The sequence below is a fragment of the Sciurus carolinensis genome, chromosome 4 (genome assembly GCF_902686445.1).
Source record: "Sciurus carolinensis chromosome 4, mSciCar1.2, whole genome shotgun sequence".
NCBI lineage: Eukaryota > Metazoa > Chordata > Mammalia > Rodentia > Sciuridae > Sciurus > Sciurus carolinensis.
The window spans coordinates 65,169,668-65,195,963 of record NC_062216.1 but is presented as its reverse complement, the minus strand read 5'-3'; the positions used below and the strand labels follow the sequence as shown (position 1 = coordinate 65,195,963).

The 26,296-nt window shown below is 47.3% G+C and overlaps 2 protein-coding genes across 6 annotated transcripts in view; both read left to right on the top strand.

The window, feature by feature from the left end:
* Nucleotides 1-11,103, top strand: part of Slc6a13 (solute carrier family 6 member 13) — a 38,386-nt gene extending 27,283 nt beyond the window's left edge. The window contains 9 exon segments of the mRNA XM_047549447.1: nucleotides 4,649-4,752; nucleotides 6,154-6,278; nucleotides 7,248-7,298; nucleotides 7,301-7,359; nucleotides 7,674-7,811; nucleotides 8,515-8,617; nucleotides 9,140-9,240; nucleotides 10,155-10,325; nucleotides 10,634-11,103. Of these exon segments, the coding sequence (XP_047405403.1) occupies nucleotides 4,649-4,752; nucleotides 6,154-6,278; nucleotides 7,248-7,298; nucleotides 7,301-7,359; nucleotides 7,674-7,811; nucleotides 8,515-8,617; nucleotides 9,140-9,240; nucleotides 10,155-10,325; nucleotides 10,634-10,756 (975 nt within the window). The 3' untranslated portion in view covers nucleotides 10,757-11,103.
* A 4,755-nt stretch (nucleotides 11,104-15,858) lies between these two features.
* Slc6a12 (solute carrier family 6 member 12) overlaps nucleotides 15,859-26,296 on the top strand; it is a 28,929-nt gene continuing 18,491 nt past the window's right edge. The window contains exons 1-5 of one of the 5 annotated variants that reach the window (XM_047550870.1): nucleotides 15,859-16,074; nucleotides 16,544-16,594; nucleotides 18,299-18,377; nucleotides 20,471-20,744; nucleotides 25,893-26,027. In XM_047550870.1, coding sequence (XP_047406826.1) covers nucleotides 20,531-20,744; nucleotides 25,893-26,027 — 349 coding nt within the window. In that variant the 5' untranslated portion in view covers nucleotides 15,859-16,074; nucleotides 16,544-16,594; nucleotides 18,299-18,377; nucleotides 20,471-20,530. Of the gene's footprint in view, nucleotides 16,075-16,425; nucleotides 16,595-17,107; nucleotides 17,166-18,298; nucleotides 18,378-20,470; nucleotides 20,745-25,690; nucleotides 25,787-25,892; nucleotides 26,028-26,296 lie in introns of those variants that run through there. The other 4 variants (XM_047550868.1, XM_047550869.1, XM_047550871.1 and 1 more) reach the window with 4 other exon arrangements.

Sequence of the window (26,296 nt, the reverse complement as noted above, 5' to 3'; positions counted from 1 at the left end):
TTTCCTTCCTTCCTTCTTTCCTTTCTTCCTTCCTTCCTTCTTTCCTTCCTTCTTTCCTTCCTTCCTTCCTTCCTTCCTTCCTTCCTTCCTTCCTTCCTTCCTTCCTTCCTTCCTTCCGTCTTTTTTTCAACAGTGTGTCACTAAATTGTGGCCTTAAACTTGCAATCCTGCTTCAACCTCCCCAGTCACTGGGATTACAGGTGTGTACCACTGTATTCTGGCTTCTTCCATTTCTTACACATTATAGAAATGCAGACTGCTATTTCTTCATTTCTGTGCAGGCTGCAATCCAGTCATGGAGCCAAACTATAGAGACAGAGGGGTTGAAGTTAAAGGGTCCCCAGAGATCATCTAATGCAGCCTCCTCATTGCACAAATGAGTAAACTGTGAATCTAGGGCAAAAGTAGCAGGCAATACAAAGGTGTATTTTGTTTCCTGAATCATAAGCCCTTTTGATTTATATGAAACCAAGGTCTGTGATGGAGAGTAGGTATCAGGCAGGAGGTTGTGGGTGCAGTAGATTTGAGGGAAGACTTTGAAGACCACGTGAAGAGTCTGGTGTGGGTTTGCCATGCAAGAGGAAGCATTATGGTTTCTAGAGCAGTAGAGCTGTGAACCAGTGGCTAAAACTCAGCTTTCCTTGCAGATAGGGCTGGGTTAAGAGGAAGGGGAACTAGGCAGGGAGATATTCAGGTAGACTGAAAGAGAAAAAGGAAAGAGGGGTCCAGTATTTATGGCTTTGTCCTGTTCAGCTATTTATAGCTAACAAGTGGTGAGGGCTTACTGTGAACCTGGCACTGGTAAGAGGTTTACATGCATTGTTTCAGTTAATCCTCACAGCAGATCAATGAGGTATCTCCATTTTACAGATAAAGAAATTGAGGCCTAGAGGGCTTAAAGGATTTTTGATCTTCACACCTGCAACTGGAATCAGGTCTGAATAATGATAAATCCCACATACTTTGGTGATCTCCTCTTGAAGGCAAGGACCCTATCTGCTCATCTTTGTTTTTCTCACAAGCTCACTCATTCAGCAAAAATGTGTTAAGCATCTATTATGTGTCAGGGCTGTTCTAAGTACGGTGTTTGGTGTATAATAGCTTCCAGCCAACATGAAAGTGGGCCAGGTAGCCTTCAACTCTGAGAATTAACAAGGCCATGAGCCTGTGTCTGGGTTACTATAGGGAATAAGACTTATTTTAATCTGCACTCTGGATACCATCCTTCTAACCCCAGCCAACTGTAGGCTGTGCAGGGAGCATATGTCTTCCAAGTGCTTTGAGGCTGTAGGTGGGGGAACCTGTTTCAAGAGCAGCCTGGTCCTGGTCCCATGCTGAAGCTAGGCCTTTGTCATCAGTGAGCAAAGCAGCACCTGCAGGGTGGGATGCCCTGCCAGATCCCTAATTGAATCTATTTGGCACTCTGCAGGAAGTGTGATAATTCCAACTGGCATTTGCCTGGCACTTGAGAAAGGTGCAAAATCCCTGTTAGCCAACACAAAGACCAAAGACATTTCTCTCTGCCAAGCACGGAGGCTGGGGGCCTGGAGCCAGGCAGAGTCAATGCTGTGTTCCTCTCTTGTTTCCGCCTTTTCTCTGCCAGGCTTGCTGTGCATTGGGGGAGTTACTGCCTTTTCTGGTCTCCAGGGCTCCTCCCTTTTACACTGAATGGCCCCCGGGGGCTCCCATACAATGTGTGTTTCATTTAAGTGGCACGTTTCTTTCCCTCATCCTGACTTTCATTCTTCTGAACTTTGGTAGATGGATGAGGGCAGGGGGAGGGGAGTAGAGTGTCCAAAGAGCCCTGTTGAACCTTTTAAATTCCTGTGCTGAGTAATTTTGATGAAGGGTTTGTCTAGGGAGAAGGTTGAAACCTGGATCAGAACTAGTTTTATTTAGCATAGAACCCTGAAATTAATAACTTCTCATTATCACTGAGAGGCGAGTTGCTCTGTAAAATAGTAGCAACCATGAACAGCAGCAAAAGCTTGCATGAGTGCTTGACAAAATTTAATCTTCACATCAACCCTGTGAGTCAGAGGTTAGCATCATTTTATAAATAAAGACACACTTAGAAAACTCAAGATACTTGTCTAGAACCACAAAACTAGCGTGTGAGGGAGTTTGGGTTTCCTCCCAAATAGTCTTTTGGAGTCTACTGTCTTTAATCACGTGATAGATCTTTTCCAAAGGATATGAACTATTTGAAAGTTTTAAAGACTGTTTTCTAAGCTGGGTGTAGTAGCATATGCCTGTAATCCCAGCTACTCAAGAGGCTGAGGGAGGAGGACTGCAAGTTCAAGGCCAGCCTCAGCAATTTAGCACAGCTCTAAGCAGCTTAGTAAGACCCTGTCTAAAATAAAATAAATAAATAAATAAATCAAGGGCTGGGGATGTGGCTCAGTGGGTAAGCACCCCGGAGTTCAATCCCCATTACCAAATTAAAAAAATAAATAAATAAGGCTGTTTTCTAAAGAAGGGGATAGGAAACTAATATTTATTTATGTGTTAAACATTTTGTACACATTATTTTGTTATATTTATACCCACTTTTCTGATGAGAAAAGGGAGATTCTGAGAGGTTAAGTAACTCTTAATCACACAACCAGTAATTAATAGAGTTGGGAATTAAAGCTGAAACCATCTGACCATGCTTTTCTATTTCACACTAGATAGATATTCATAATCCTGGGGGGCAGGACTTAAGGTTGAAACATCTTTCCTGGATCTTCTAAAGGTTTCTCTGTTCTTCTTTCGTGTGAACAGCCTCATTTCGTCCACATTCCAACAAGCGTTCTCCAATCTTGTTTTTTCTTGATCTGTCTTCTGCCTCAGACAAAGACACACCAGAGTTTTGTTCTCGAAACTGGGGCTCCTGGAATGGGCAGAAGGGAGGATGTTGCCTGTGGTGGGGAACAGAACAGTTTGCTCCGTGTGTTCCTTCAGCTTCCTTCTGACCCCATTCAGATCTCCCACCCCAGCAGGTTTGTCAAGCGGTGGCTGTGTGGAGAGCTGGGCTTGCCAACCCCCCAGTGAGAGGGCTTTGGTCAAAGGCAACAGAACGCTGCAACCTCCTGCAGGTTTCTCTGTTCTCACAAATCTCTCTTCCCAACTCATTCTCAGATTGCCCCCTCCACCTCCCACCCCTGCTGGGTGAGGTGAACCACCAAGTCACGCTTTCCCTTATTATTTCTTTTGTGCTTCTTGCATGATCTCCTTTCCTTGGTGGCAACTCCTGCCTCAGGGAACACCAGGGATGGGATTCCCAGTGAGTGAAGGGACAGAAGATGGGAGACATTCTCGCCTTTCCTCTATCTTTCTGTGCTTGATCCCCATTCCTGCAGAAATGAACGTGTAACAAGAGGAGTGTCCTGGGTGTGTCCCTGATGCCAGTTCTCAGGGCTATAGGGCTGTGATCCCACACCTGGCTGCTGTTCATTAGGACCACCAGGAAGCTTTGAAAATGGTACAGTTTCTGGGTTCTCCTCCAGTCCTCAAGATTCTGTCTCAATTGGGGGTGCTGACTGAGGAATCTGGGATTCTGGGGTAGTTTGCCTGCCTATGGGTCCCTGAGACCTTACATTGTAGAGGAAAATGGGCACTTGGGTATGACTGAGTGTGATAAGGGAGAGCAAGGGAAGAAAGACAGAGGGTGGAGGTGATGGTTAGAGGGCAGGGAGAGAGGCAGGGAAAGGGACTGTGGAGCATTGGTGTATGGTGGAGCATTGGTGTATGGGAGAATTATAGGCTGCTTAGTGGAGAGAAACCATGGGGGCTGGAGGATTTGGGGGTCCTGAGTGGGCTAGACCGAAGGCATAGATAGGACTGTCCAGTGCCCCTTCTGTAAGGCCACCTGCCTGGGCAATGTCTGTATCCACAGCGTGGTGTTCTCTGGTGGTGCACTGTCCTCTGAAGGCAGAATCCTCTGGAGTCACAGGACCCCATGTCCTGCAGCTCTGAAGAGTTGCTTACTCCTGTTGCCTTGATATTCTTTCTCTTTGGGATGTTATTCTAGCTGTTAGATCTAAATCACAACATGCAAGGTGGGGTCAGCCAGCTGCAATAACAATAGCAATAACTGCCTAGGCTTAGCTGGAGAGGTATTTTCCATACGCATTTCTGTTCCTCTAGACTTCTTGTGAGTGGAAGATCATTCTCCCCATTTTTAAACAGAGGATTCTGAGACAGGAGGAGCAAAGCTACATGCTCGAGGTAGCCCTGATATCCAGGACACACATCCCTAGGTAGCCTACACCTGGATCCCTTCCCTGCTGGTCACAGTGCTATGAGAACCTGGAATAGGAGAAAGTGGGGCAGAACCCAGGCTTTGTTTCCCATGATAGAACACTTGACCCCAGACCTGGCTTTGCTCTAGAGCTTTGCCCTGCCCCGCCATGACTTCCACCACAGGTCCTCTGGTCTTTTCCTTTGAATTCCTGTTCCATACTGGTGATTCCCAGGACACTCCATTCAGGGGCCCAGGGATGAGAGCCATTGGGTCTGTAGGAGTGGCAGAGCGTGCCTGCAATGGCTTAGAGCAGGTTCTCACTATCTCTAGGCAGCACCTGGTTCATGCCTGTGTCCTCCCTTGGAGGCCCAGTGGCCTGGCTCTCCTGGAGTTCAGCTTTCTTGCCTTTTGCCTTTGCAGGTATGGATGGATGCGGGCACCCAGATCTTCTTCTCCTTTGCCATCTGTCTGGGCTGCCTCACAGCCCTGGGCAGCTATAACAAGTATCACAACAACTGCTACAGGTGATTGGGAGAGTGGGACCTGAAACACACACCCACATCCCTGCTCTCTCCCTAGCCATGCTAGACCAGGGGTGAGCCGCACCAGCTCCTGCATTTGCCCTGTCTGTACCCCCATTTTTCAACACCACAGGGCTGTAGAGAACTTTAGGATATATAGAGGGATTGCTTCTGAAAAAGGTAAAATAGCAGTGGGAGACCAAAGGAGGGACCCAGCTACCTGGCTGATTCATAGGTCAGTGGGATCTGGAGTTACAGTTAAGCAAGACTGAGAAGCAATGTCATACACTGGAGCCCTGGTCTTGCCTGCTTGGTTTGCCCCAGGAGACACTGAATCAATACCCATTTTCACTTCATCTCTTAGGTATTTTTCCCATAGGCCCCTCCTAACTTTATGTCCTTTCCCCAATGTTCCTTCCTGCCTACCTGGTTCATGCTCAGAGAATTTAAGCCAATTTTAGTTTAGCTGTAATATAGCAAAAAAACAGCTCCTATCGTGCATTTCAAAATCAAACCTAAATGCCTAAGAATTATTTGTTTTTTTTGGAATAATCCATGTGCATGTCAGAAGGAATTATATCAGAGTGGCAATACCTCCAGAAGTGTGGTAGCAATATGACAGGGAGGGGAGGCTGCATGGCAGTTGGTAATATTTTGATTTACATTTTACTTCCTTAGAGCATCATTCTTTTAGGACAACATGTTAGTTAGCTTTTTATTGCTGTGACAAATACCTGAGAAAAACAACTTAGATGAGGAAAGATTTATTTTGGTTTGTGGTTTCAGAGGTTTCAGTTGGTGGTTTGCAGCCTCCATTGCTTTGTGTCTGAGGTGAGGCAGAACATCATGGCCAGGGGGCACTGAGCAGAGGAAAGCTGTTGCTCATGGCAGCCAGGAAGCAGAGAGAGTGGGAGTGTGGGGGTGAGAGGAATTACCAGGGACAAGATATAGCCCCCAAGGGTACGCCCCCAGTGACCTACTTCCTCCAACCATGCCTCATTTGCCTACAGTTTTCATCACCGCCCTGTTGTCCATTCAGCTATTAATGGATCCACTGATGAGGTCAGAGCCCTCAAGATGCAGTCACTTCCCCCAAACCCCTCCTTTGAACATTGCTGCACTGGGGACCAAGCCTTTAATACATGATTCTTTGGGGAATACTTCATATCCAAATGATAACAGACCACCTTGACTACATTTGAGCTGAGCTGGGGGTGGGGGCGGTAAAGGGGGTGAGGATGTCATCTGAATTCAGTTAGGGACCCTGCCCTTGGCCTCTGTGAAGGTGTCAGGGTGTCTGCCAGGAGGGGCTGTACTTCCCTGGAGTTCCTGTTGCAGATTGAGACGTTGGCAGCCCCTTTCTGACCTGGCCTGTTTCCTCCTTCTGCCACCTGCCCCACACAGGGACTGCATCGCCCTCTGCTTCCTCAACAGTGGCACCAGTTTTGTGGCCGGGTTTGCCATCTTCTCCATCCTGGGCTTCATGTCTCAGGAGCAGGGGGTGCCTATTTCTGAGGTTGCTGAGTCAGGTGAGTGTTGCTGGGAAGCATTGAGGGCACTGAATTCTGTGAGCCTGGTTTGAAACTTTGGCAAAGATTCAGATTTGGGAGCATTTTGGATTTTAGATATTCAAATTAGGGATATTCAACTGTTCAAGTTTATGTAAATATTCTAAAATCCAAAGCACTTCTGGTTCCTAGTATTTCATGTAAGGAATGCTCAACCTGCATATGTCAAGCACTGTGTGGGGCATATACATGAAGTATGTGATGTAAACCTGTGAGGCAGGTACCAGTAATATCCCTGGCACACCAGTATGGGAACTGACACTTGAAGAAGCAGATGATGGTCCAAGATCATGGTGGTACTTTTTATTTTTCAGAGCAAGTTTCCTATGGACAAACCGGGCTCTGGCATGTGAATTTGTTCTTGCCATTTGAGTCAACTGAGAACAACCTTCATGTATTTGAGAGGATGTGTATAAATGGTATTCTAAAATTAATGCCAATTTACTCACTGTAGAGTGAGAGGCCCTGGGCCAAATCTAGCTCTAGAGGTGTTTTCTTTGGTACCATCTGCTTCATAAACACACTGTGATTGCCCTCAGCTGGACCATGATTGCTCCTGTTCTCATCAGGCCCTACCTACAACTTCCTCTTATTTTACAGTGAATTAGTTTCACAAATTTATGTGGCCTGCTGGCTCCTGAACTCATTCCAAGTTTGAAATCTCTGGTTGGGGACAGTAGATCTGTAGGCTCATTGCCCTTTTTGAAAAAGTCCTTTATATCTAGGGTGTCTAGGTTCTATTCTTGCTAGCTAGAATGCAGTGGGTGGTGCTCTGGAAATTCAGGGACCAGGTAGAGGTTTGGCTGGCTTGTCCTGGGCCAGGACGGTGGTGATGATGGTAACTTTGGGGGTAAAGTTGCCTCCAGCTCTCTTTTTGGGAGGCCCTGGGACACAGAGGCCTGGAGCTTTGTTGCTCTGCTTCTGTTGTAGGCCCTGGCTTGGCCTTCATCGCCTACCCTCGGGCTGTGGTGATGCTGCCCTTCTCTCCCTCTGGGCCTGCTGTTTCTTCTTCATGGTCGTTCTTCTGGGACTAGATAGCCAGGTATCAAGAGGTGGTCACTCAGAACCTGAGAGATGAATGGGTGTGTGGGGGCTGGGGCAGGGGGCACAGAGAGAATGAAGTTGAGCTTTATTCCCCAAAGGACCTTAAAATAGTTGGGGACTTGGTGAATGTCAGAAGTGGACCCAGAGGACCTTATCGGGTGGGTCCACACCTGACCATACAAAGAGTGCAGCTCTGGGCACTGGAGACAGGGAAGCTGGCAGGACCAACCCTAGGAATAAGAAGCCAGAGCTGACTGACAGGCTTATGGTGGGAGCTCTCCTTCCCTCCAATTCTTTTGCCCTCTCATCCAGTTTGTGTGCGTAGAAAGCCTGGTGACGGCGCTGGTGGACATGTACCCCCAGATGTTCCGCAAGAAGAACCGGAGGGAGATCCTCATCCTTGCAGTGTCTGTCATCTCCTTCCTTGTTGGGCTGGTCATGCTCACAGAGGTGAGGGTCTGGAAGGCTGAAGGGGGGGAACCCATGAGGAGGAGGAGCCAAGAGGACAACTGCTTCTGTCAGGTGGGGCATGCTGCTGTAGTTCCAGGTAACAGGGAAGGCCTTCTGGGAGTCAGGGCACCTCTTCACCCGCTCCCTGTCTTCCCACCTCAGAAAGGATGGCCGAGGGGTAACTTGGCTCCATGGTAAGTGAAGATGTATGGAAAGGATGGTTGGGTAATTGTGGACTGGGAAGAGCTGCCTCTCCAGCAAGATGGTATGATTTCCCAGGTCCTTGAACCAAGTTCAATGAAGGACCTCAAAGGGAGAAGGGAGCCCTGGGATGGGTGCATTCTGATTGATGTCTCAGGGGTGAAGGAGGGCAACAGAGCTTGTCAGTTTGACAATACCAGACAACCCATATCCTGATTCTTTCTCAAAAGAGTATACATCATGCCTTAGGCTTCTGAATTAATCCCTAAATGTCCTCAGGGACAACCTAATAATAACTGTGTGATTTCGTCTGTCTTCCACCTGAAAACAATAATAAAAAACAATTATTGTCCATATCCACCTAATGCTTTACAGTTTATATACTGTATTTCCTCTTATCTCTTGTGATCCTCACCAATGCTGCTCTGTGCTCCAAAGGTGTGAGGCTGAGGGGTATGGGGGTAAGTCCATTGTTTCCTCTGAATAATCTCCTCCCTTCCAGGGTGGCATGTACGTGTTTCAGCTCTTTGACTACTATGCAGCTAGTGGCATTTGCCTGCTGTTCGTGGCCATCTTTGAGTCTCTCTGTGTGGCTTGGGTTTATGGTGAGTGACTTTTCCCCCTGGGTCCCAACTCCATCTCCAGTGCTCTCCTCCACCCCAGGGACCTTAGACAAAAGGGAGACATTTATTGCTCACACCACCTTTTCCCAAACTCCACCCAACCTGACCTCAAAAATTCTCATTCCTAAGTGCTACCATTGGAAGGGCCTTGCCTACACACCTGTCATAGATCACTTCAGGTGGGTCCACATCCTGTCTTATCCCAGCCCTTTTGTCTTTTTTTTTTTTTTTTTTTTTTAATGGTGCTGAGGATTGAACCTGGGACCTTGTGCATACAAGGCAAGCACTCTATCAACTGAGCTATCTCCCCAGCCCCTTTTCGTCTTTTAACAATCTTAATAATCAGGAATTGTCACCTCTCCCTAAGCCAAGTTCTACTGGCTGCTACCATAATATCTTTTATTTATTGGTCCATGATCATCCTAGTCTGTGGCCCCTTTCCTAACTCTTCAGATGCTGGAGAATACCCTTTCTCCCCCTTCCTTCTTCTCTTCTCGGTGGTAGGAGCCAGGCGCTTCTATGACAACATTGAAGATATGATTGGGTACAGGCCATGGCCTCTTATCAAATATTGTTGGCTCTTTTTCACACCAGCTGTGTGCATGGTAAGGTAGTCCTCAAGGGGTAAAGACAGATGAAGGGAGGGAGAGATGGTGGTGGCTGCAGGGTGGAGGTCATTAGCTCTTGAGTGAACTTATCCCTAGGAGTTGACAATCACCTTAGATTTTCACTTCTTTTCCTGTTGGAGCCTAGAAAACTACAGTAAGATAGATTCTTCCTTTCCATTTCACAGAGGGATAAACTGAGATCCAGGCTGTCAGACGATTTGACCTACAGCCCAGTGTGAGTCTAAAGTCACTGGTGGAACTGAAGCCCAAGAGTTGGGCTGCTCAGAATAATGCCGATAACCACGGCAGTCATAATAGCAGCAGTTGTGGAGCTCTTATTTTGTGCCCGCCACAAAGTGCTTCACACAAGAACCCCACGAACCATGATACTCATTTTACAGATGAAATTGAAGTTAAAGGGTGAAGCAACTTACTCAAACCAGAAAGTCATAGAGAGATAGGATTCAAACCCAGGCAACCTGACTCCAGAGTTTAAGCCTTAAACCATGATGTGGTGCTCCCTCTGGCTTCCTTTGCTTCTGTCAGCAGTTCCCAGAGCCCGCATTGTGTGCACAATATAAATGAGGAAAGGGGAGAAGGAGGCATGATCACTACCAGGAAGTACTCACAGCCCAAACTCCTGAGTGGGAGATGTAAACACCCTAAAGCACCCAGCAGGCACAGTCATGTCCTAAAGGCTCCCAGGGACACAGGGACCCTAGAGTGCAGGGTGTGTGCCCTGGAAATACAGATTTGGGGTGTGGATTTTGAGCAGAATGTGGGTGGAGATAGGAGACTAGTCCAGACAAGCCTGGATGCAAATCTTACCAGGCCAGCTGTTGTGGGAGGGGGATGAGAGCTGAAGGCACTGCCTCCCCTGTAATCCTCTTTCTCTTTCTCTCCCTCCCCAGGCCACCTTCCTGTTCTCCCTGATCAAGTATACTCCCCTGACCTACAATAAGAAGTACACATATCCATGGTGGGGTGATGCCCTGGGCTGGCTCCTGGCTCTGTCCTCCATGGTGTGCATTCCTGCCTGGAGCTTCTACAAACTCAGCACCCTGAAGGGCCCCTTCAGAGAGGTATGGAGGAATGCAGCCAGGGGTAGTTGCCTTGTTGGGTGAGGTAGGCCCCTGGATGATGGTGGGCTGCCTGCTGGGGCAGGAGCTGGTACACAGAAGGGTCAGCAAGTCTGGTGTGGGTGTCAGGAGGGACAAAGTGAGTGCTTAGCAGTCTCAGAAAAGAACTGGTTAACTGCAAGCCCTGGGCTGTGATTATAGGCCTGGGACCTGGAGTCAAGTTTATGGGGCTGCAGGCAGACTTTGATAAGGGGTGCTGGCAGACAGCCCCCGACTCTACCGTGTGACAGCTACCTTCACTGTCCTTGCAGAGAATCCGCCAACTCGCATGCCCAGCTGAGGACCTGCCCCAACGGAACCAAGAAGGAGCCCCTGCCCTTGCCACACACACAACATCCCTTCTCAAACTCACAGAACTGGAGTCTCACTGCTAGGGGGCAGACTCTCAGTTGGTGCCTGTGAGCTTGGGTGTGGGGCCAACTGCAGGGGCAGAGGGCAAATGCAGCCCCTCTATTCTTCTCTGCTCCCCACCTGGGGCAGACAAGACAAAAGGGGATATTTGGGAATCTGCCAAAAATATCTGGAATAAACTTCAGAATCTGCCTTCTGAACTGGGGGGCTTCCACTCCAACTTCCCTGCTCCAGGGGTGGTCTGAACAGATGTGAGATGCCAGTATCAAGAGGACCCCTTTGAGACAGCCTGGGAAGCTGGGTGAGGGCTGGCGGGAGTGAGAGCATGGCTGGCCTCTGGCACTCCTACCCTTCATTCCATTAAATTCATCTTCCCACTGACTCTTGTGGTTCTGTCTGGTTTCTGCCCTCTGCCTTGTGCCTTGGCCACCTTCCTCCTTTGAAGTTGTGGCTGTGGGACCCTTGCTCTTCCTTACCTTGCCTTCCCTCAGCGAGTTTTCCTTGTGAACCATGTAGCAGAATGTATTGCTGTGGTGGGAGGGTGACAGGGCCAAACCACGACGACCCTCCATCATCAGACATTTGGACCAGAGGAACTGGCCACACCTCTCCCTGTGCTTCCCTTCTCCTCTTCCTTTGCTCTACAAAATAAGAAAGGAGATGGAGGGAAGGATGGAGGAGCCCCGAGCCCTGGGCACTAACTACAGGAAAGTAAAAGCCTAGTTGCAGCTGCTTTTGCCTGAATTCCCCTTGTTGTGCCCTTACCTGTCCCTGCACTTAGTCAGCGCCCAAGGCCTGGTGCTGGAGACGTTAAGAGAAGACCAGCAGTCCTTGTCATTGCCCGTGGGAGGAGGAGGGTAAGGAGAGCTTTGGCAGAGGAGGGCACTACCTCATTTCTGCCAGCAGAGGGACCCCACTGCCCCAGGATCGCCTTGCTCCTTTCATGTTTCCAAGAGTATGCGATCACTATTAGATGTGGCCACAAGGGGGTGCCCCTGCCATGACCTCCACTTCACTGTCAGGGCCTAAGCTGTAGAGATAAGCCCCTAGGATTAGGCTGCAAAGAGGGCGCAGGTGGAAAGCAAAGTCCTTCCCAGTCAACAGGCCTGCTCTTGTCTCAGGAAGTTTCCCGTCTTCACTATCCTTCCCTCTGAGGGGTTGTGTGGAACTTCGATTGCTACTGTGTGTCTGTGGAAGCAACTGCATTTCTCCATGCCTGTAAGCTTAAGAGTCTGACTGTGCCCACTCACTCCTCTGATCATATGGTGCTGTTTGGAATGAGTGTCCCTTGACTCTCAGAGCTGCCATCTGAAGATGCCCAGGGTTCCTGGGTGGTTTTCTTAGTTTTTTTTTTTCATGTCTGTTTGTGAGGGAATGCACTGAAATATTTCCAGTCTTCAAGTTTTGCTATCTTGATGTTGAAAGACTATAAAAATTAATAATAGCCGCCCTCTGGTGTGTTGGCCGTGGCCACTCCTTCCTGAAGGGACTGGCTGGGCATTCTCCAGGTATACCAGATACGTTCACAGTTCTCCAGTGGGAGAAATAAATCTGCTAGACAAACATGCCAACACTTAAGATATCACATACCTGGTGTCTTCATCCAACAGAACACCTACTCTGCTTGGCTGGGCCATCCTCATATATGATGGGTGAACCCAGATACAATTTCTTAAACAGATTATGGCAAGTTCTATGAAATGAAAGAGGAAGGTGTTGTGAGAGGGCATACTTGGGGTGTGGGAAGGAACCTGTGGGCTTAGGTCAGGGGTTCTGGGAAGACCATTCTGAGGATATAGCATTGGTCTCTCTCTCCACCCATCTGGTCAGAGTTGCAAGAATCTGCTGAAACCAGGATGGGATGTAGGCAGTTCAGTGATGGTAATTTGAGTCCCTTTCAGGAAATTCGTGAATGGTGGAATATGGTGTGAAAATCACTAACTGGCACAAGAATTAGGAGCTAGAATTCTGGTCCTGACCTGTCTCTAAGTTATTGGATGTCTTTGTGGAAGCTCCTTGGAATTCATATTTCTTTTTCAGATGCACCGTGCACTGCACCTACATGGGTGTGTTGTAGGGCTCAAATGAGGCCATGGGTGTGAGAGTCCTTTCATTCTTTTGGTGCCAGTGGGTGTGAGGTCTCTCACTAAACAGTTGGGGGATGGGGGAGAGATTCTCTGACCATCCAGGAGGGGGCTGACGGGTACTGATATGAGAAATGCTGCTGGTTTGGGTCAGGGTTGGGAGCAGCAGTTCCTGCACTTGAATTTGGTCAAGGGAGTGGAAAAGATAGGAGTGGGGATGGAAGAGGGTTCTTTCAGTCCCCATCTGCTTTCTGTGCCTGGAATGGCAGACTGGATCGTACAATTTTCAGAGGAAGAGAGCACAAGAGTATGCGATCACTATTAGATGTGGCCACAAGGGGGTGCCCCTGCCATGACCTCCACTTCACTGTCAGGGCCTAAGCTGTAGAGATGAGCCCCTAGGATTAGGCTGCAAAGAGGGCGCAGGTGGAAAGCAAAGTCCTTCCCAGTCTGAAGGCTACCCCTGTTAGAGAAGGCAGGTAGAGTGAGTCTTGGGCAGGTGATAGCAGAGAGAAGAAGCATGGGTAACTGGAGATTTCCAAAATGAGGCCCATGGAAGTAGGAAGCACTTGGCTACTTGGCTTACCAGGCTGCCTTGGGGTGTCAGAACTCATGTTTTAGACCTTGCAAACAGATATACTTAGGTCTATAATTCATACATGTGTGTATACACAGTCTCTCACTATCCTGAGACAAATGTACACATGTGCACAAAGTCAGAGGCACCACAGTCAGCTGAGCACACTCCTTCACAGAGTCTTGCAGTCCTGACTTAGATCTTACTAGCTGTGGGAACTTGGGCAAGGTAAACTTCTGGATCCTTAATTTTCTTCTCTGCAAATGGAATGATACTATTTACATCATAGAAATCATTGGAGTCCAGTAGAGAGTATAGCGAGAGCTGCCCTGGGGACACTCAAGCAAATCTCTCATATTTACCCCATGTTGGACTATCAGTATAACAGAAAAGCCCAGGACAAGTTGAGACATTTTGCCGTTTCCTAGCTTCACCAGCCCCAGACTTTAGGTTGCACTGGGCTCCATGAAGGTTACACATTTATTGAGTTAAACCTATTTGTTAGGAGGCAAGGGAGAGGCGGTCCTAAAATAATCATTCATCCTGTGGCCCAATGGTCCTGCTCAGTATAGCAGTATTGTCCAAAAAAAGCAGGACCTGAGCCTCTATACCTTGGCCTATTCCCTGGTGCTGGGAGAGCAAAGCATTCCTAGGATAGGGAAGATGGGGATCATGTTTTCCCCATCAAGTGCATTCATCTGTCTATCAGTCCCTCAGTTCATCCATACATCCATGCAACCAGTAAAAACCAAGTGCTTACTGTGAGGCAGTGCTGTATTAAGTGCTAGTGGCAGAAACAAAAAATTATGAAATGAGACCCCTACCCTTTAGATATTTATGTCTGGTAAACAATATGCTGCATACTGCATAGAGTTTTGGAACCAAGAGTCCCAGATTCAAATCCCAGTCCCATCATTGACTAGTGCATGGCATGGGACAAATCACTTAGCTTCTATTCTCCCTAGTGTTCTTTTTTGTAAAATGAGTTTAATAATGCCTGCATTTCAAGATTTCTAAGGGAATTTCATGAGGTAACATATAAAGCACCTAGCCTGAGTTAGATGCTCATGTTGCATTCCAGGTCCTCTAAAAGCATGCATGGAGTTAGAAGATGATGGTGGTGAGAACATTCTATGGGGTACAATTGTTCTTAACTGCAGGGAGATCACAACTCCCTTGGCTGTATTTCCTCTCAAATCAGGACCTTCCCAGAATGGAAATAGTTCAGTCTTAGCTAGAATTTCTAGGATTCCTACTTTTTGCAAAGACAAGATTTCTGGCCTCCAGAATTTTCCAGTTGGTCTGAATAGCTGGGGGATAAGGATGGCTCAAAGTTAAGACAATGAAACTAAGACCAGAGACAGGTAAGGACAGGGAGGAATGGGGCAGTTCTTTTTAGGAAAATTCAAGCTCTGCTCCCTGGGGAGGGAGGGGAAAGAGAATGAAGTTAGGCAAGAGGGTCAATTTGGAGTTGCTGGATATTTTGTTTTCTGATAGCTGTAACTAGGTAGTCTTATGGACTCTAGTAATCCCTTTGAAAAAAACTCTATGATCAATACATGATGGACCCAATATTTAGACAGGGCAGACACAACAATGCAGATTGCACCATGACAATTGGGCATAGGGGTAACAAAAGTATGGATTCTGTCTGGGCTGTGTCCTCCTCTGCCAGAGGTGACCTTCAGTCTGACTTCTAGTTTCACAGAAGCAAAGGATCTGAGAACTTAGACTCACTCTGACTTTCTCTTGATGAGGAACCCCACAGAAGAGGCTGAGAGGGGCCTGAGAGATGTTGAGTGTGGGTGCTTGATGGAAAATTACAGACTGAGATTCTCACTTCACACCCGTCTGCTGCTGGGAAGTTCTAAAAGACAAAGAGGAAGCACATGTAAAGGGAAATTTACCCTTCTCCCCACAACTTCCTCTCCCTCCACACCACCTGTAGCTGAAGAATCATCTTTGTCTTGAAAGAAAGCACAGTCCCTTCTAAATGAAGGGCCATGGGGCAGTCCTGTCCTCAGTGCCAGGAGAGAATGCTTAAGAGAGGTGACGAGGGCCTTGCTCTGGAGAAGCCCACTGGTCGTGCAGCACAGGGCACACATATTCAACTCATGCCCTTAACCACTGCCAGCTGCAGGCTATTCCAGAGGAATCCTAGCTATGTGCATAAGTGCCAAGAGATGCTGCTTAGGACCAGACCCTCCATGATCCCAGCCTCTGCTTATAGAGGACTCACAATGAACACCAACAACTCTCCCTAAGAACTTGGGCTAGCCTAGGCAATTACCGAGTTTTCTTTAACCATTGCAGTGACCCTGCAAACTATGTTATTAACTTTTCCAGTGTGGGAAACCGAGGCTCAGATCCTCACCTAACTCACCAGACTGGTAGATGATAGAGGAGGGGTGGAAAGTCAGCCCTGTCTGGCTGCAGACCTGTGTCCTTTCTGCATCACGCGTCTTGAGATACACACACTCTGGGTGCTTTCTCTAGGAAAATCCCAAGGAGAGGGTAGTGCCTGTAAAGCTCTGCCTGGAAGCCACAGAGGGCAGGTACTTGGTGGAAAACTCCAGTGTGTGATTCACCCTCCTCCCGTGCCCTCATCAGTGAGGCCAACACCCCTCCTGAGTTTTCAGCCTCCAGCCTGGGAGTTTGTGGCTCCCCCCCTACTGCTCTGGTAAGAGAGGGCTGTACCTTGCCTAAGAAGAGGATGGAACTGTGGTGGGGAGCAAGGGGAGAAAGGGAAGGGGCAAGGAACAAGAGGGGGGATGAAGGCAGGATGTGAGGATCTAAGCCCCTTCCCCTGCCAAAGGGAGCAGCTCAGCCCAGCTCTGGAGGGGGCGTCTTGGGACAGTGCCACTGGGAGGGCAAGGGCCAGGAGGGAGGGGGCTACCGTGGGAGTGTAATGAGTGTGGGGGCAGGGACAGAGGGCTTGGCTTCCTGAGGTTGGATGTTGTAATCCTGATTCGTAGACTTTTGGCCTCAATCCCTCCTGTTGCTTGTGGTATTTCTGTCCCTTCACTTCCCAATACTTTGTCACTCTCTCACAGACAGAGTGGCTTTCTGTCTGTGAGTCCCAGGACAACTTGGATGGGATTCCATACTGGGAAGAACAGGAGTGAATGTGGAGGACGTTCTCCTTTCAGGTGCCCGGGACTGACCCATGTATGGAGCTGAGCTGGCTGCAGGGCAGTGAGGTGAGCAGGAGGTGTACGGCTGGCTTGGTCTTGGGGCTGGGGGGTAAGACATGAGGGCTTATACGTCATAGAACCGTGTGTGTCTGGGTGGGAAGCAGGGGCAGGCAATTCCCTGGGCCAGTGACAAGATCTGGTATTTGGAATGCTTGCTAGGGCAATGGGCGCCACTTGAGTGTCCCTCAACATCCACAGCATTGGGTTACTCAGGAATAAACCTGTGCAGCAGGAGAGTCTATGACAGGAGCTGGCCCTGGGCAGCGGGTGGAAGAGGGGCGGTCAGCTGACTGTGAGGGAGGGGAGGAGGACAGTGCCCAGTGAGGTGGGAATTAACAATCATAGGTGAGGGGCTGTTGTCCTCCCCTCTCAGGGCCGCTGGTGAGCCAGAAGCTAAGCGACTCCCAAAAGAAGGAAGCAGCCCTAGTTCTGGGGGTGCAGCAGGGGCGGGTTTGTGTCTGAAGTGGTGGGGGGTGAGGGAGCTGAGGGACGGCGTGGGCAGCCACCAGCAGAGCCAAGCCACCCACGGGGTGTGAAGGACTACAGACAGAGCCAGGCTTTGGGGCCATGCACACAGGTATGTGTGTGCAAAAGGACGTGACGGGAGGCACCAGTGTGTGTGTAGGAATGGGTATTGGTATGTGGGTGTTGGCTGCAGCCTGCGCTGGATGGGTGTGAAGGAGACTGAGCCGGTACCCTGGCAGCACGCGGGCAGCAGCATTTCTGGACTTCGCCTGCTAGAGCCCTGCTAGGCTTCTGTACATGCCCAGCACCCAAAACAGAATTAATTTTGTACTTTCTAGTCTCTTAAAGACTAGAGTCCAGTGTGCACAATGGTGTCTTTGCTTCTGAGGGTACTGAAGTATGGTGAGGACCATCTCCCATCCCCGTCTTCTGCCCTAGTTTAACAAAGCTGGGAGACAGCTGGGGGAGGAGACACTGGGGGCTGCAGAGGGGACAGAGCTTGGGTGAATTCTTGGGAAACAGATCTTTAGAAGTTATCTTTGCTGTGGACAAAACTGGTTAAACCATTCTTAACAAACAGGCTAGAGGTAGAAAGGCATTGTGGAGGTAGGGTATATTATCCTTTTCACTTTTAAAAGTAACCCCAAAAGGAGAGTCATGTATAGTTTGTTTTTATGTTTAATGTCCTGCAGAATATTTCTCCCCCGAGTCTAACTTAAATCTCTCTTGCTGCAATTTCAGTCTGTTTCCCCTTGACTTACCATGGCTCCGGGTCAGCTTTCCTTTTCACTTGCTCTTGCTTTCAATCTGCCTTTCTGATTTTTCATTCTTACCCTTAAATCATGCTTCTTCTAATACTATTTTTATTTCAAAAAAATTATTATCCCATGTCAGATCATGTTCCCCTCTCTCTCCTCCCCTATCCTTGACGCAACCCAAATCCTTGGCACAAACTGATTCTGTCCCTGCTCTCCTTCAGCTTTCCCTTCATTCATTTCTTCATTTACTCCTTTTCTCTATCAGGTCTACACCTATTGAGAACATCTGGGTCTTGAAATAGGTGCTCCTATTAGGTCTGGGAATAGTAAGGTTTTTCTGCTGAACACTCCCTTGGGGACCCTTGCCCTGAGCTCAGCTAACCAATGGCTTGGCAAGCAAAGACAGTAATTTCTTATTATGGATCTTATTGTTATCCTCCCACTCTTTCAATACCCCTGTTGAGCAGGGATTTATTCTCTTTTCCAGGAAGATTTAAAGCCCAAAGAGGAGGTGTGAGTTGCTTAAGGTCACAGAGCAAGACCCAGCTCCACAACTTATTGTCTTGGTAAGTTTGTTTCACTCTTCAAAAACAGTTTTACTGAGCACCTGCTAGGTGCCAGGTACTGTTCTCTAATTTCTGAGCTTTACTTCCTCATAAAATGGAGCTAATAGTAATATGTACTTCAGAGACTTATGAGGAAGAGATTTAATAATGTGCATACAGATTTGTATATTTTTAGCACAGTGCTTACTCAAATGTTAACCTTTTATTGTTATTGTAATTAGCAAAAACTGGAAAGATCTCAGGTTTCTTCTCTGATGCTTTTGCGTGTTTCCAAGTTTTCATTCATTTATTTGTTCATTAGTTTGATAATGATTCAGGGGCCATTCCTTAGAGTTCCCCAGTTCTAACTCATTAGAAATGGTCACTTTTGGGTTCAGGCATCATGGATCTCTCCCCTGGGGTTGAGCTCCCCTCTTCTTTCATGAAGCTCAGGTTCTTTAAGTTCCCATGGATCTGGTCACTTACTCCAAACCTGGAGCCCTCTTTCCTTCTCTTCTTCCCTCCTCTCTTGTATCTGAGGTTTAAGGCCTATGAATTCCTGGGTGACACCTCATCCTCCCTCCTGAACTGAGTTTGCATTAGAAGCCTCTGAATAAGTCCAATACCAGAACTTTACCCTGTCATGCTTTCTGCTCCTGGGATAACCTGTACCCTCCAAGTCACCTTCAAAAATTTCCATAACTTCAGATGGCTCCTGCCCACACCTTTCTAACTGACTTGGGCTTGGGCTGTTGCCTGGGTTAAAAGGACCAACAAATAAACACAGACTCTTCCCTCATAAAAAGACTCCCTTGTGTTTCTCTGGAGCCTCAGAGGAGCATGGAGCACTTGATAGACCCGGTCACTTTGATTCCCCCAACACCCCTCTGAGGTGAGGGGTGGCAGGATGGGTGCTTTCCTCTGTAGTCTGGAGCACTATCTCCTGGCCCTTTCCTGGGAATAAAGGCAGAAGTGGCCTCAGACTGATTGTTTGTATGTGTGGGAGAGAGGAGAAGGCAAACATGGACTCCAGAAACAACTCTGCTGCAATTTATCTCTTGGTAATTGACAGATGAGAGGGAGCGAAAATAAAACTGACAGGGGCCCACGCCATTCTCTTGGAGATCCAGGGAGTTTCAGGATCTTTAGTGGGGTGGGGAGAAAGGATGGTCATCTGCCATGATGGACAGTTCTCACTGGGCTTCCTCTTTTTTTTCATTAATGCTGTTATTTTATTTATTTATTTTTATGTGGTGCTGAGGATTGAATCCAGTGCCTCACACGTACAAGGCAAGTGCTCTGCTACTGAGCTACAATCCCAGTTCTGGGCTTCCCTCTTGAGGAGACCATTTGGTTATCTTGGAGTCATCTGGAAATGAGCACCAACCAAGTGACAATTGCCCTGATGATCCCTCTTGGCACCAACCCCCCAACTTTTCTCAGGATGGAAATGCAATTGAGAGAAAAGAAATGGGGTTCCTCTGAAGGCCTATACTTGGCCCTGGAGCCAATCCTAGTCCCCATCCAGCTTTGTTCAGAGGTCCCACCTTCTCCTGCCCTTCCAATCACACACCCAGGGCTAGCTGGCCCCATGTTTACCCTGAGTCGATCCATCATCTTGGCACAGGAACGAGCACACAACTGGGCGGGCCAATGCTGCCACCTCAGACACACTGACCTTTGACCCTTGTCACCCCTGGCAGCCTTTGATTCCTTCTGGCTCGGAGACCAGAAGCTGGGCTAGTGTCACCCTCTAAATATTGAGGATCTGGGCAGATGGGCCAGCTGTGATGGTGACTGGTGACAGAGATCAAAAGAGACTTGATATAAAATGCCCAAAGTCTGGATTGTAATTGCAGTTCTGCTCCTGAATGGTCTTGGGCAAGTTGCGTCACTTCATCTATCAAGGCTTGACTTTCCTGTCAGCAAAATCAGCAAACTAAGATTTGCTCCCCATTTGCTTAGTCTCATGACTCTGAGAGCAAAGTGTAACTCTAGGGAGAGGTGCCATAGAGAAGAAAAGCAATATTCCAGCAGCAAAGACTGGGCTGGGGAAGGCAGGACGGTGGGGCCTGTGTAGGGGTTTTACAGCTCACTCCTTCTCCTCCCACCAGACTTTGCCTCTCCCGACATCTTGCCCCATCCCACGGGGCCTCCCAACTCACTATCTGGCTATGGACAAAAAAGTGGCAGTTCATGAGGATGGGCCTCCTGTGGTCTCCTGGGTGCCTGAGGAGGGAGAGATGTTGGACCAGGAAGGCGAGGACCAGGTGAAGGATCGGGGCCAATGGAACAACAAGATGGAGTTTGTGCTGTCAGTGGCCGGGGAGATCATTGGGCTAGGCAATGTCTGGAGGTTTCCCTATCTCTGCTACAAAAATGGAGGTGGTGAGTTCACACTGAGGTAGGCGTGGTGGGGAGAGCCGTGCCCTGTGGCTGAGCAGTGCCTACCTGGGCCCCTCCTTCCTGGGCAGTGTGGTAAAATGGAAGGAGGGCTGTCATGGAGTTGGAAGGCGGCAGTGGAGATCCAGCTCCACCTCTAGCCTCAGTGTCTCCCTCTGTGAGATGGGGATGATACTTTACAGGGCTCTGGTGGCTTTTAAATGAAGCAACAGCAGGACCAAGAAATCTGGGTCCTCCATTACTCTATAAAAACTTCATTCATTCATTCAACTAATATTATTGCAGGTCTGTCTTGTGCCAGGCACTATTCTAGATACAAAACAGAGCCTTCTCTGAGTGTTATATTCCGATAAAGGCTGACAGATTACAGACAAGAAAATCTGTAATATGTCAAATGGTGATGAGCAGAGTGGCAACAATTACAGCAGGGACAAGGGGCAGGGAATGCTGGATTACTGGGAGAGGCAAAGGGGTTTGAAGTGGGAAATAGGGAGACCAGGAAATGTTTTGCCAAGAAGGCAACACTTGAGCAAAGGTTTGAAGGTGAAAGTGTGATTCTTATGGATGCATATGGGATAAAGAACATTCCCAACAGAGGGAATGGCTAACACAAAGGTCCTGGGGAGAAAGAGGAAGTGACCTGTTTGAGGAACACAGAGAAGCCAGTGTGGAGCTGAATTAGAGAGGAGAATAACAGGAGATGAGCTCAGGGAAGTAACGGGTTCAGATCTTGTATTCTTTGTTCCAAGCAAAATAGGAGCCATCACGTATTTTGATTGAAGAAAGGATAACTTATATAAATATTTTTTCAAATGGAGGATACATTATTTTATTGTTTTTCAGCATTGGTAGTAAAAGTTAACAAAGTCATGGTTGGGAAGGGCCAGATATATATTTTTAAGTGTACAATTCAGTGATTTTAGTATATTCACAAAAGAGTGCAACCATCACCACAATCAATTTTAAAACATTTTCATTGTCTCAAAAAGAAAGCTATGTCTAGTAGCTGTCACTCCCCATTCCTTCATCCCCTCCCCACCTTCAGTCCTTGGAAACCATAAGCTGCTGTCTCTATGGACCTACCTACTTGGGATATTTCATATACATGGAATCCTTCAATATGTAGTCCTTTGTGACTAATCTGATTAGTTTTTCCCTTTTGAAGTCACCTTTTTCTTGTGGTACTGGAGGTTGAACCCAGGGGCACTTTACCACTGAGGTACATCTCTAGCCTTTTTTTATTGTTTATTTTGAGACAGGTTCTCTCTAAGTTGTCCAGGCTGACCTTGAACTTGCAATCCTCCTGTTTCAGCCTCTCAAGTTGTTGGGATTACAGGCATGCACCATCAAGACTGGCGCCTTTATTTTTCTCATAGAAATGATATATGTTTATTTTAAATATTAGAAATATTCTAGGTGGGTAAAAAGAAGAAACACTCACTTTAAAAGAGAACCATGGTTTAGGAAATCCTTCTAAATACTATTTTTATGTAATTCGACAAATGTTTTCTAAGTATTCACTACACATGATGCTATGTGTTTTAAAACTTAACAGTTGTTATTAAAAACTAATGACTCCAAAGAAATGGAAATAGAATTCCTTGGGTGGATCAGGGGTATGATGGGAGACTGACACTGGCCAGTAAGTTAGGGGAGACAGGAGTAGGAAAGGTGGTGCTTTTTTCCTTTGTCCCAGGACACAATATCATGGACAAATCTAGGTTGCTAGAGCCAGAGCTGAGGGTTATCTAGTCCCAGCCCTCATTTCACTAGGGAGGACTTGCCCCGGAAAACAGCTAGTTAGATGCTTGCAGTGGGGTGACTGCCCCACCTCATTGCACACATCTTACCCTACTATGTGGAAGAGAGAGCATGAGGGCAGGAGGCAGGACCTCAGGCTCTGGGGGCTGAGCCCAGGTCACCTCCAAGATGGCAGGACCAAAGAAAGACATTATATCTGTATCACTTTAGCTCTGTTGCTAAACCACCCAAGCAAGGGTTTGATAAGCTAATTTGCAGAATTGGTGTGTTGGAAACTCAGAGACAAAGTCTAGGATGGAGGAATCAACCTCCTCCCCTGCCCCACAAAGTCTAGACCTGGTATACCCAGCCTGAGGGAGGCTCATCTGGAGTTCCCAGCTTCTGTGGGGCCAAAGTGTCCACAATCTAACTACAGTAGACCCTCTGTATTCATGGGTTTGCCATCTACGGGTTCAACAAATTGTAGATCAAATATATATATATTTAAATGGTTTCACCTATACTGAACATGTACAGTCTTTTTTTCTTGTTACTCCTTCTACAGTGTAGTAAGCACTTCACCCAGTATTTACATTGTATTAGGTATTATAAATAATCTAGAAATGACTTAAAGTATTGGGAGGATGTGTGTAGGTTATATGCAAATGCCGCTCTGTTTTATATAAGGGACTTGAGTATTGAGGATTATTGGTCTAATCTGGTCTTTGGTTATAAAAAAGAGGGGAGCCACTAAACCAGGTCATCCTTAAAAAACTGTTCACCGCAAAAGAGAACTTTATGAAATTCTGATCATTAACATTGTATCAGGAAAGAGCACTTGGGAGGGATAGGAAGATCAACTTAGAGCAGAGGTGGAATCTTAAACTAGCCACAAGCTTCAGGTCACCCTATCTGCCAAGACCCTAGAGGGACATCATCAGGCTGCTCGTATCCACAGAGGGGCAGACACCAAGAGGACTGAGGACCAGGTTAACCACATGAGCAAGTGTTTGATAAGCTAATTTGCAGAACTGGTGTGCTGGAAACTCAGAGAAAGTCAAAATCAACCTATTGTTGACCGAAATCAACCTCCCCCCCTGCCCTGCAAGGTCTAGACCTGGTGGACTCAGCCAGAGGGAAGCCCTTCTAGGATCCCCAGCTTCTGTGGGACCAAAGCCCACATTCTAAGGCCAGAACTGAAGCCATCTCCTTTATTATAGGGAAGGAACTCTGACAGCTGGCGGAAGGGGCCTGCAGATCACATGCCCCATAGATCTCCTATGAAGTGCCCCGTGGGAGAGTCCCTAAGCTATGTCCCTTCTCCTGAACCCTGCCCCTCATAGGCCCTGCGCTCATCCATGCAACTCAAACCTGAACCAGTGCTGTCATTGCAGCGTGCTTGCCAATGCCCTAGTAGCACTCAGGCTGGGGAGGCCAATGTGAGGCGACAGGACTGCAGCTCAGTGGAGAGTTAGGAGCTGGCTGTGGCTCCCTAGGGTTCAGAGGACACAAATCCTCCTTCATTCTCACACGTTACTGTGTGTGTGGTGGGGCACTGTAAAGAGTTATGGACAGCAATATGATAATGCATGTCAAAGACCTTTAAAAAATGTGCATACCCCAAAGGTGGAAAGAATCCAAATGTCCAACCGTGGATAAGTGGATAAACCAAGTGTGACATATACACACAAGGAACATTATTTAGCCTTAATAGAGATGGAAATTGTGATATATGCTGTGACAGGATGCATCTTGAAGAAACGTTAAATGACATCAGTCAGACACAGAAGGATAAATACACTCTGATACCACCTCCGTAAGGAACCTAGAATTAGCATATTCATAGAAACAGAAAGTAGAATTGTGGTTGCTAAGCACTGGGAAGGAACAGGAATGGGGAGTTGCTGTTTAATATGTGCAGAGTTTCAGTTTGTGATGATGAAAAAGTTTCTGGAGGTGGATGGGATGATGGTTGCACAACACTGTGAATGGACTTAGTGCCCCTGAACCGTGCACTTTGAAATGGTTAGAGTAGTTCATGTTTTATGTATTTTAACACACACACATTTAAAACAAAACAAAACAAAACAAAACAAACAAACAAACAAAAAAGAGCATATCTTTGGACTCAGCAATTCCTCTACTGGAAATTAGTAATAAGGAGAAAATTAGTGCATGAGGCTATGGACAATGGCCTTCACCATGGTGGTCTTTCTAATGTACACCAAAAAGCTCAACATTAAGGTACTTGAAAAAAAACAGTGCTTGAAATATTCTAGAACTCCATGGACTGGAATACTTCATAGCCAATCAAATGATAGATTCATTGATATGAACAGGTTCATGATAAAGATTTTTAAAATGGTTATCAAATAATCTATAGTAGATTCTCCTTTTACAAAGGAGAACTGAATGTGTGTGGTTAAAAGAAATCCGGAAGGATAGACAGAGCTTTTTCCTTTTTCCTTTCCATTTTTTTCTACTCATGAGAGAGATTACTTTAGGGGCATTTTAATGTAGTGGTTAAGATCAGCATCAGAACCCCTGGGTTGGTACCTCAGTTTCCTCATGTATGCCTCAGTTTTTGCATTTTTTACCCAGCCTCAGTTTTCTCTTCTGTGAAAGGGGATAGCAACAGTACCTACCCCATGGGAGGTTCTTTGTGAGGATTTTGATGTTGGTGAAGCATTTAGAAGAGGGTCTGACATGCAGCACCAAATTAATGTCATTATTGGGTGATGTACAGAATCCACTTGCCCCTAGATGAACCTCTGAGGTGAGGTTGCTGCCTTGGTGATTCCTACTAAAGTGGGCACTGCGTTTAGGGTTGTCTTCAATTTCATCACATAATTTGCTGAACCTCTCTTAGCCTGGCCTCCCTCAGTACCTGTTGGTCAGTGCCTAATCATGTGATAGCTTTCTTGCTGTGTGCAGCCCAGAGCCTGATGGGGGTGGGGGAACACTCTGAAAATTATTAGTGTGAAAATAATGTTCCTAAGGTGTTTTTGTTTGTTTGTTTTTCTCTGAAATGTGCCAAATGTGATAATTTAATAAGCATATCGAATTATACAGAACACATGTTTGGGTTCCAAAAATAAATACACTGATGAAATTTATGAAGCACACTAAGAAAATAAATAGTGCATCTATTAGGATTTCCTAATCCTAATTCATTCATTTCCTTTCAAAGGTCTTGCCCACCTCACGAAGGGTTTAGTTTGGAACATTTCCACCCACCACCCCTGACAGCATGAGAAAGAAGGAGGCCATCTCGGGCCCTGGGAGGGGTGAGGAAGGCACTAAGGAGGAGGGTGTTGGAGGACAGTTCTCTGGGAGGGTCCCAGGGCTGAAGGGAGCAAAGTTGGCTCAGTCCCTACCTCTCCTCTCCTGCAGGAGCCTTCTTTGTTCCCTACTTCATCTTCTTCTTCAGCTGCGGCATCCCGGTATTCTTCCTAGAGGTGGCCCTGGGCCAGTACACTAGCCAAGGCAGCGTCACTGCCTGGAGGAAGATCTGCCCCCTCTTCCAGGGTGAGTATTCTCCCTCTTCCTTCCAGTCCACAGGGACATCCTCATGCCTCCATCCTTCCATCATCCCTCCCTTCACTGTCATCATCCTTTACCTGTTCACTGCCTCATTTGCTTATCCACTCTCATCCTGTACTAAGTGCTAAATCAGGCTTTTCAGGGTCCAAAGCTTATAAAGCTTGGGGAGGAGGGCATACTTCAAGAAAAATGAGACAAAATTACAAATACCAAATTAGGTGCAGAGCTTGGAATTGAGAAACCCTGCAAGCAAG